At 37.1% G+C, this 11,414-nt stretch overlaps 1 protein-coding gene across 1 annotated transcript; it reads left to right on the forward strand.

Annotated features, from left to right (window-relative positions):
* Positions 1-328: 328 nt before the first annotated feature.
* On the forward strand, positions 329-5,378 carry LOC140269074 (potassium voltage-gated channel subfamily V member 2). Its single transcript, XM_072364096.1, has 4 exons — positions 329-855; positions 970-1,603; positions 2,368-2,493; positions 4,774-5,378. Exons 1-4 carry the CDS (start codon positions 329-331, stop codon positions 5,089-5,091), a joined length of 1,605 nt encoding a protein of 534 aa, XP_072220197.1. The 3' UTR covers positions 5,092-5,378.
* The last annotated feature ends 6,036 nt before the right edge of the window (positions 5,379-11,414 follow it).

The raw sequence follows: 11,414 nt of genomic DNA on the forward strand, positions 1-11,414 counted from the left end.
ACTTGCTCTCTGAGAACTCAAAGCCTTAAATCACAGCACTAATCCTTGTGAACAGTATTTTTAACTTCCACTGGGACAGAAGAACAGCAATAGGATTAGAGAATCAGAGAAGAGACTGAATCTCTAACTCATGCAGTTTATCTTCTTGCACTCTGACTGAAAAGCTTGGTATCACTTTCTTCATCTTTATTTCAGGATCTTTTCAGAGGAACATATTTTTGCAAATGGAATTCTTGTGGAATATTCTTGTTCTTATTGTTTTTTACTGACTTTATATAAACCTGGCACTACATTTTTATACTGGTAGGTCTGCTAAGAGGCTGACACAATGACGACTATAAAGCCCAGTTTGAAAGTGCTGAAAAAGCGTCGCTCCAGTCTTTTTGCAAGCATAAAGCGGGATATGAGCTTTACACAAAGCACTGAGGAAGAAGATTATGAATTCCCTTTTTCACAGGACAGCTCAGTAAAACCCTGGACTTCAATGGACAACCTTGACAGTTCTGAAGAGATAAAAGATCAAATCAAAGATGCACCAAACCCAATGAAATTGAACATTGTCAACCTGAATATTGGTGGAAAGGTGTTTCACATTCCCAAACATTTGGTCCTCCGATACCCAAAAACCCGAATTGGAGTCCTTGCTCTGTGTGAAGATCCAACTAAGCGTCTATCGCTCTGTGACGATTACAATGTTAAGAGCAACGAGTTCTTTTTTGACAGGGACCCTTTGTTTTTCCATTACATATTTCATTTCTACTGCAGCAATGTCCTCTGGGTGATGGACAGTCTCTGCCCTGTCAACTTTGAGGAAGAGATGTCATTCTGGGGGCTTAAATTGAAAGACACACCAAGGTAAGCTGTTGATACCTAATACTCACTGTCTGTATTGGGCCATCATGTGTTGCTTTTTCTGTGTTTCAAACATGGTTCTGAAAAGCTCTTATTAAATGATTTTATCCATCATAGGTGCTGCCGCATTCTGTTTGAGGAGAAATTGGATGAAATCAAAGACCAACTGAAGGTTAACCAGGAGCTGCTTGAAGAGATTAAACCTCACCATGATGATAACATTTACAAGTCCATGTTTCTTGGAGACCTTCGTAAATCCCTTTGGGACTTGATGGAGAATCCTTACTCATCTCTCGTAGCCAAAGCCTTTGCAGTGTTTTCCAGTCTCTTTGTTCTTATCTCTATTGTCGCCATGACACTAAATACAGTCAAAGAACTTAGGAAGTATAAACTTGCAGGCAAAACCTATATGGAGTGGGTAGAGGTTGCTTCCATCCTTTTCTTCACTTTTGAATATTTTATGAGGTTACTCACCACATCCAACATCAAACATTTTGTCAAGAGTGCTCTAAATTTTGTTGATTTGGTGGCTGTTATGCCCTACTTCATCCAGATCATGTTTGAGACGTTTGTTATAGATTCAGAAGACATGAGTGCACAGGAAGATCTGAAGGCCATGTCAAGAGTCAGTAAAGTCAGTAAAGTGCTCAAAGTGGTCAAGTTGATGCGCATCTTTCGTATCTTGAAGCTTGCCCGTCACTCCACGGGCATGAGGGCATTTGGTTTTACCATCCGACAGTGTTCTGAGCAGGTATGGAGGAATATCAAAGGAACACAATACTGCATCTTGTCAATATCTGCTGAGTTTGAGTGTGTCACATTTATGACAGTATATTGGAAGGAATACTTTTCACTACACGTGCAGAATATCACAAAAATAGTTTTTAAATTCTTTTTATTACCGTAGCTCCACCAGTTTGTATTCAAAGCTGTTGCAGGTTCCTCTCATTCCCTTTCCACCTCTCACTATCATGTTACTACAGTAGCATTGAAGGGTCAAACCAAACTTTAGCTTCAGAGTAGGCCTTTCAAGTTTTGTCATTTACAACGACCAACTCAGTTTGAAGGCATGGTGTATACAGCTCGTTGCAATTAACTAAACTTGCCACTAGATGTCAGTTCATCTGATACACTGGACCTTTGACCTACATGACATAAGCTATAAAAAACTTTGTATCATATAAATATTTACCTGGAGGTCCTTAAGATACAAAAGAGGAGTCTGAAGAAATTTGTATGCAAAATCCCAAAGCAAGGAAAGATTTCTGGCCATCTTTCAGGTATTGTGTGAAGAAAGTGAAAAGAAGCAAGAGAAGAAGAAGTAAAGAGAATAGAGAAGAAAATTGTTTAGATAAAATCATAACTTTAAGAGTTCATAGTCTGTTATAATTACACACAGCTCTTAAATCTATTTGCAACCTGAATGTAAAAAATATATACATGCTGATATGTGTATTTAAGATACATATATCAGCAAGCACTGCTGTAAACATAAACTCTTCTGTAACATTGTAGGTCTGCTGCCTGTTTCTGTTCATCGCCATGGGCATTTTCACCTTCTCTGCCCTGATGCATTCTGTGGAGGTGGATCAGCCTGGGACACCATTTAGCAGCATACCAGATGCCTGGTGGTGGGCAGCGGTGAGTAAGAGACAAACATCAACCTCCAGTCAAATAATGTTTATGACTCCAAGTAACATCTTGTTCTTTCCATAAATATGCATAGTATAATCACTAGTGACATGATGATAATAAAAAAAACGATATGATAATGATGATTATAACAATGATAAATAATGATAGAAATAATAATAATAATAATAATAACTTTATTTATAGAGCACTTTTCAAAAAACAGTCACAAAGTGCTGAACAACAGCGATAAAACAATTAAAAAACGTCCATTTCAACAACGTAATCATACAACAAATTAAAACAAAAATTAAGAGAAGGCCAGATGATAAAAGTGAGTCTTCAGAAAGTGCAGTGCATTAAGTGTAGTGTTTTATGGATATCACAGATTATTTGTGCAGCCTGCCTTGTCATACTAAGACAAAGGTGTACAAGTGCAAAGCTGTGCGGTTGTGGCTCCATGAAGCTGTGAACTGTGATCAGATGTTTACATGCAGTCCTGTTCAGTGAAAGAATAGTTGGCTTATATCGACTTTAAAGATCTTTCAACTGTAGATGTATTAACCAGTCAGTCTTACCTACTTGTGTGATCCCTTCATGGTATTAGTTAAGAATTGAGTTAATTCACAGTAGTGAATGAATGCAGTACTGGCTGAACCACTGTACCACTTAACTGTCAAATGATTAAGCAACAACTGATGTCTGGCTTATTGAGTAAAATAATGAAAATCTTATTTTGACTAAAAGAAAAGTAAAGTTGTTATGACTATGATCCAGTGAATTTTTGTGGTCCCATTCCATACGCTCAGTTGTATGAATTATGCATCCTCTGCACAATAACAAACATTTAATCAAATAAATAGCATTTGTGATAAATTTTGGTACTTATTGGAGCACCATGAATGTTCCAGATGGTCCCACTGCACCCTGTTATTATTAGCTGAGAAACAGTTGGAGCACTGTGGAAAAACACAACTTGAAGTCATTGCTTTTCTATATTTTTTTGTATGAAGTTTATCATTGCATTTAGAAATAAATGAACAAATATAGAATTTGATATCAGTGACACATTCAGAAAAGTTGGGAGAGGGGAAAAGACAGAATACTTAAAAGTAACATTGTTGAAGATTATACATTCAGCAGATTGGTGACAGGTGAGGGTGTCAGGATTGTGTATAAAAGGAGCATATGTAGAAGCCATACCTCAACCTTGTGCAAAAATACAGTGGGGTTCTTTGGGCTTGAGCTCATTTCAGATAAACCAAAAGATAGTGGACAATTCCACGTTTTAGCTGCTGTTGGGAAACAACCAGTGTGGGTGCTACATGTTATACATGACCATACAGACTTATTATAAATGGTACAAATGCAAGCATGGATGACTGGTATATGTGTGAAAGCATTGTCAATGCTGTTCAAATGTTTATGTTTTTGGCAGCCATTATCATCCAAAGCAACTTACAGGTAGGCAGATAGGGTAAGAGAGTCTTGCTTAAGGTAGTACATTTCATACAAGGGATTATGAACCCTGGTCTCCCACACGAAAGGTGGAAATCATACCACTACACTATCCAGTCCAGCTGAAGTCTTGTTTTCAGCAAGAATGGACACAGATTCCTCTCGCAAATTATTAAAAGGAAGGCTGATTTAATACAGTAGTAAACATGCCTCTTTCAATTTCTTTTTAATGTGTTGGCGGAACATGTTGATAGTTTATCATCGAGGACCATGAAAATCACTTTTATATATTAACTAAATGTTCAAACAAGTTAAGAAATTACAAATGTAAGTTTTTGTTGCATTTAGGAAAATGTATAAAAATGATATATTTCTTAAATAAGATCTCCTTGTTTTTTGAAGTACTAACATAAGGCCTTAGCATGTCATCAGCCTGGTTCTGTGTTTCCCTGCATCTCATTTAAGGGGATTGGTCTTCTTTATCTAGTGGCAGCTGTTAACTTATATGTTTAATCCCCTCTAATACAGTGAATTGCATCTCATTTGTAGCCTGACAAAGCGATTGCATTCAATAGATGTAGCATTACATTCCTGGAAGTTTATTTTGTCCTCTTCATTTTAAACTTCTAAAACAGCAACTGGACTGATCAAAAAGGCTTTTTTTTTTAATAAATAAAAATGAATAAAAAATGTGGACTCTCTTTAGACCATAGACCTTTTGGGACGGTAAAAGAGACGCAGGCACGAAGATGAAACTGAAAATGGAAAAAAATTAGGAAAGTTAAAGTTAAAAAGTTTTGTAAGCATAATGCTATTTTTTTCTTCCCATAGGTTAGCATCTCCACTGTTGGTTATGGAGATGTTGTCCCAATCTCCTATCTTGGTCGCTGTGTTGCATTTGGCTGTATCTCTTTTGGCATAATCCTCAATGGAATGCCCATCTCAATTCTGTTCAACAAGTTCTCTGATTACTATGCCAAATTGAAAGAACAGGAATACACATGTTCAAATACTGAGCGTACCTTCCAGCTCAGGAAACGCCTGAGGCGCAAGTTTGACAACTGCTTTGAACCTCAGCCAGAAGACTCAGATGATGACATACACTATCGACCCAGTGGAAGACAAACTAACCATGAGACTGAAGACTGAGAGAAGCTGTCTGGTAGTGACCTCACTAACCTTAAATGGCCTTATCACCCTTGGGAAAGTTTAAAACTCAATCTGCCTCCAACTCTGAACCTATGTGAGTTGAGATGAATAATCTAAGGCGGGATGGGGAACCAGGGGAAAGTTAAGATAAGCGTTAATCATCAGCTTTACAGTAGTTGCTGTTTGCATGCTAGGGTCATGATTCGCTTGCTGGAGAGTCTGTTATATGCATTCAAGAATAGCACCCGTCTGCAACTAATGCTGACTAAATCAAATTAGATCTTTGACATAAGGAGGTTGAGTTACAACATCATCAGTGAAGCAGTGTTTCTCTTAAATTGCTTTAGAGGGAATGTGATTCTTGTGAAGAACTACTCTCATTAGAAGTGTTTTGGACAACTACAGTACACGGTATCTTACTGTTTACTTTTCATTCTTCATATTCTTCATGTGTCCTGTGACACATTGTGTTGGCTTGTAGTTGTTGTATTCCATCTTTCTGTCAAGAAAATACAAATGTAAAGAGCAATGAATGTTCTGTTGTTCCAAATGACTGACGCAATGCCCTTCCAACTGCTCGGCATTGTGTGCCAGCAAAACCCCATCATTGTGAAATGTACTTCTTTTTATGGTCAAGATATTCACAATGAGTCCACCAAAGTAAGGGAAGTGGAAGTATGGAGTTTGTCAGTAGCAGTCAGGAACTACAGCTTAAATTTGTCTGCAAGGATTACCGGGATTTGAGCTTGCTCCTCCTGCTTGGGTAAAAGTTAGTCATGTACTGTGCTATTTTGGTTGCACAGTAAATCAGATCAAGTGCTCTCAATCATGTCCTCTTTGGAGACTTACTAGCTATTGAAGTTGACAATGGTTTGCTTTTGATGAACTACATCCCTCAAATAGAAATAATTTTCAGTTGTACTTATATATGGGCACCATGGTCATCCAATAGGTCAGTATTTGAATGATAAAACTGACCTTTTTGATCTTGACGTCAGGATCAACCAACCCTCAGCTGTGTAGTAAGCTGTTCTTGTACTGTGCTTCTAGCTGTGTTTAACTGCTGGCCTAGACTCATTCATCCATTCAAGCCAATTATAACATAGACCCGTGCCTGTCAGAGGGAACCTGATGTCTAAATAGGTAAACCAAATGTTGTCTGCACAGATCCTCCATAGAAATTAGACAAATGATCTCTGTCCAAACATGCCCCACTGACCACAGGGCTTTAGAAACACAATTGGTTTGTCTTTTCTTCAATTTTTTTGCTTTTTTTTCAGAAGGTCTGTTCTCCACTGCTGTGTTTGCTGCAATAGTTTTAAAGAGACACATTTAAGGGAATAAAATGTTCTGTAAAATGTTCTTTAAATCGTCATGACTGATTTCACTGATTTACTTGCCATTTCCAACTGTACTGATGAAATTTTTTCCACTTGGTCATGGAAAACAATGTGCAACAAACTTTAACTTCACCCATATATAACATTAGAGACAGTTTTGTATGTTAAGTGTGTTCAGGAATTAAACATTAATTTAACATTACTCATATTTCCTCCTCTTTGAATTTTCTGTAAGAACAAAGGTACTTTTATTAGTAGAAAATGTGTTCTGTCTTTGTTAATACTGTTCTTATAGTAAATAACAGTAGCAACAATAATAATGATCATTTTTATAATAACAATTCCAGAGGTTTGGAACAGTGCCTGTCTGTTGACTTGAACTGAAAACAGCTGCTGGCTGTTGCTACAAACAAGCTGAATGGGAACAGTGCAGACTAAACCTGAAATTGAATGTCATGGACTGTTAACTCAAAGGAGACCAATGACACAGTTTTTTTATGAGATTAACTCAGAGTCAAATGTGTTCATCAGTATAGAAAACCCAGCTCAAGTTACACATTGTATCATTCATTCATTGTATGTTGATGTAATATCAGTTAGTATGGCTTTAAACTATCTGTTTATATTTATAACACTATGAGAAAAATGCATGTTGGTCCAAAAATGAAGCATAAATATCACTTGGATAATTAGTCAAATTAAATATGGATAAATAGCTTCAACTTGGACACTTCTTACATGAAATACATAGTTTGAAGCTGAAGGTGAAAACAATAAACAAGTAAGACTGGTGTTTTAGCAGAAGTTCAAACGCTAATCATTGCCAGAGGTGCTGTACAGTTTAGAAATGAGATACGTCACCGTTCATGTTTTTCACCAGTGTTGGTCATATAAAGCAATCATTGTTGGCATGATTATGCTGTTAAAGTTCACCCTGGGGTTATCATAAACGAGATGAGTTGTGTCAGTATCCTTGACATCATTTCTTCCAGCCACTCTCTCCTCCATTTAGCTCCCATTCTTCAAGATGTGTAGAGATAAGGTGTAAATGCAACTCTTATTCAAGGAAAAAAATTTGCTTTGATACTGTTTTTGTTTGATAAATATAAATGCAGTGAGCAAATTAAACATTGATAGGAAGTAAACATTTATAGACAACACATTGAATTAAAAAAAAAAGATCACAACATTTTTGCTCTGTGTAATTTGCAACAAGTAGACGATGCTCTTGTGAGTATCAGGGACCAAAAACACAAAATGATTCCCTTGATGTTGCTATAGATGAGCATCAAAGCAGGTTTTTATCTGACAGTTTTAGCCTTGAGTCATCAAATCACTTTTACACTGATCTCTAGATCAGGACATCCTTTTCCCTTACCAAGGCTAAATACATCTTTCAAATAATCTGTGGCCTTAGTATTTTTTAAATGGAGGCTATGGGTAACAGACACTGACTATATAAACCCTCTCAAATTCATCTTTTAAGTCACCACCCTGCCAACCTCACCTGTCACAGCCTCCACCCGTTTTCTGCCTCTATTGACCGCTGAGGATCATTCACATTTAAAACAGATGGCTGCTGCTAAGTTGCTAGTGTCTCTTATGGTGGTGCTAGTGGCTGTAGTGCATGAGGTTCATACACAGGACAGGATTAAGATGTGTGGGAGAGATCTGATCCGTCTGGCTGTCTCATCCTGTGGTAACTCTCGACTCAGAAGAAGCATCCCGGATATAGATCAGGGTCAGCATGTACAGACTACGTTATGTAAGTTCTTTCAATTTGTTTCTTGATTCTTAATTGTGGGTGTAAAAGATTTTAACTAAATATTTTTTAGGGTTAGTGATAAAAAAATAGTCAGTGTCTTCTCTGTCAAATTCAACAAGATGTTTCAAATGTTCTTTCTAAATCGATGATGATTTATCTCTGCACAGGGGACCAGGATGCCTTGACTGAGAAAAAATTGGCTTCAGAGATACGCATCCCTTTACAGTCTGGTGAAACGAAGAATGTCTTCTTTTTGGCTCCTCATTGGTATCCCCAGTCCTTTCGGATCAGACGAGCTTCTGGAAAAATATCTGACATTTGCTGTGAGAAGGGATGCAGCATGAAAGAACTGATTCAGTTTTGCTAAATGTAGCTCTCCACTTGAATAGCTACTGGAAACAAGATAACTTTTTCACAACTTTAATCTTTGTGAAGTTGTGAGGGATCTTTGCCAGTTACTTAACCTTTGAGAAGTCAAGTCAGATAATTTTTTCTTATTTCCAGCTATCTATCTGACACTGAACAAAAATAATTATTGATCCTCGATAATGTTGAGTAAATTGTTATCTCCATCCTATTTCAGTGCAAAAGAGAAAATCAAACTGTGAATGTATGCATGCTGTATAGTCAGAGAGTAGAACTGAATTATTGTTTATTACAGGTTAATAAAATGAATTAATCTGCATGATTGTTGAAAAGGGCTCCACTTATTAGAAACCCTCAGAGTGCACTGTAATAAACTTTTGATGATTACAAAGTCATATCTATTTGTTTTTTTTCTCAGCTATTCGATCAATACAAGGTCACAATATGACAAACCATATTCTTTAGGATAATTTTTATTTTCTTCACCCAGTTTCTTTGCATTAGGCAATATCAAATGGGCAAGCAGGAATCAAAGGAAGTAACAATGAAACTAAAACTGTGTTCTTCTTTCTCATTTTGAAGTACACTGACCATTGTTATGCACATTCTCGAACCTGAAACTGCTTTGGGCTGAGATCATGGCATTCACAACTTCGGCATTCAGCCCGGTACAACACAGTTTTGCTTTACCATGTAAAGCACCAGCTACTTGATAACAATAGACTTTTGCCATCATAAAAAAGATTAAAAAGAGATAATTTTGGTATCACAAATATGGTAAAAAAACAAAACAAAACAAACCGATGCAATGAAGAGGCCCAAGACAATGTAATTGGAGAAAGAAAACATGAGTGAGACACAGAACAAGAATAAACATCAGATTGGATTTTACTGCTGAAGAGTTCAGATAAGAAAAAGACGGAAGCAGATAAAGCATTTTTGCTTGGTAGGTAATAACTGATAACTTGTGTTGTATCATGTTCACTTTGCTTGTCTCTTATAATCCTGAAAAGAATATAATCATTATAATTTTTCCATCGGCTTTGGGAAAGTTGTAATTCAAAGTTGTGGTTGTGGTTTTTATATAAAACTAATTAACCATATTTGTATACTCTAGACATTTACTTTAGTGTGCATGGTTGTTCGTCTGGTTTGTCTTTGTGTGGCCCTGTGATGGATTAGGGTACCCTTGATGGTACACCCTTGCCTAGTGGTAGCCGGTAGGCTACAGTGCCTACAGGTAGTGCATAATGTCGCAGTTTCACTATATAGGCTAAAAATTTGTGAAATTCAACTTTCTATACAAAAGTATTCTGATGTGCCAACTTTTACCTTTCAAATGAGAATACGCCACATATTGTCTGACGCGAAACTTTTAGGCTTGCTAAAAAATGATAAAATTACTGCAACATTTGCAAGGCACCAAAAACATTACATGATGTTTTCCTTTACAAATTACAACATGCTGTGTTTAGCATTTTGTGAAACTCACAAATGTGATATTGCCCAACTACAGAAAGTTCGAAAACACTGTTGTTATGCAGAGAATCAAGTTAGAGTCCCATTGAGCCAATATTGTCTTTTTACTTTTGGACATTGCTGTCAGTCATGTTTGGTTAGGGTTAGTATAGAAAATACATGGTTAGATTTACATACAAATAAAACATTACAAGGATTAGAAATAACAAACACAAGGTTAGGTGTTATTTATAAATATATTGTTATAGATTGGCACCATGTCAGCTAAACAGTTGCCTATCCAAAGAAAACAGAATGAAAAACATTAGTATCTCTCAATTTCTGTGCCTTCATTGTGACACTATTACTGTGCACACTACTAAACAAAACACATGGACAAATATGTCCTTTACGTTACATATTATTGTTAAACTGAGCAGCATATCTAAGTACTTAAACCACAAACTAATTTTCACAGGATGCTGCATATTCAAATCCAACTTCTCTACACTACAGAAAGCAAGTCTGTCATCAGTTATATCTACAATGGGACTGCTGATCAGGTTAGTTAACTTTAAACTCAGCGTATGAAGAAATTCACCATGAAATTGCGAATGGGTTTAAGCTAATTCAAGCTAATTCACACACATAAGCTATATGACCCACATATGAGCAAAGTGACAATGTGAGTGCAATTTACAACACTGTGCTCTCTCTGATGGAGCAAAATCAGATTGAGTCTATTGGCCAAACTGTTCAGCTTCATGATAACAGAAATAATCTCTCTAACCCAGCATCTCCTCAAACAGAGGAGTGGATAATTCTCTCAGCAGATAATTAAATGTAGTGCTGATTATCTTACACACTGTAACGGAGCCTTACTAAAGGACTCCTAATAGCAAATTAAATCAGTCTACATTGACTGATCGGTTAATTTGTTTTAATTGGGGAAGGATGGGTTGTATTGTACATGCAATTAGTCTTTGTGTTATTGATTTTACTTGCTGTGTTATCAGACAAAGCACAAAGATGAAAATTTAAATGAAATAGTTTTGTTTGGAAGGCTGGGAAGGTGTGGTGGTTAGCACCATCACCTAACAGTGAGAGAGTTACAGGTTCAACTCCCAGCTGGGGCCTTTCTGTGTGGAGTTTGCATGTTCTCCCTGTGTATGCATGGGTTCTCTCTGGGTTCTCCGACTTCCTCCCACCATCCAAAAACATGCATGTTAGGTCAATTGGTGTCTCTGAAATTGTCCTTAGGAGTAAGTGTGTGTGGTTGTTTGTCTCGTTTGTATTTGTGTGGCCCTGTGATGGACTGGTGACCTGTCCAGGCAGTACTCCACCTCTCGCCCAATGACCACTGGGATAGGCTCCAGCCCCCCGAGACCCGACCA

This window comes from Leuresthes tenuis, unplaced genomic scaffold, assembly GCF_036924035.1.
Source record: "Leuresthes tenuis unplaced genomic scaffold, fLeuTen1.0.hap1 SCAF_14, whole genome shotgun sequence".
In the NCBI taxonomy this organism is placed as follows: domain Eukaryota; kingdom Metazoa; phylum Chordata; class Actinopteri; order Atheriniformes; family Atherinopsidae; genus Leuresthes; species Leuresthes tenuis.

Bases quoted from the DNA above. Each gene is read 5' to 3' on its own strand.
- LOC140269074 (XM_072364096.1), top strand. From the start codon at position 329: ATGACGACTATAAAGCCCAGTTTGAAAGTGCTGAAAAAGCGTCGCTCC. The intron at 1,604-2,367 runs GTATGGAGGAAT...GTAACATTGTAG, and splicing joins TCCGACAGTGTTCTGAGCAG to GTCTGCTGCCTGTTTCTGTT. The intron at 2,494-4,773 runs GTGAGTAAGAGA...TTCTTCCCATAG, and splicing joins ATGCCTGGTGGTGGGCAGCG to GTTAGCATCTCCACTGTTGG.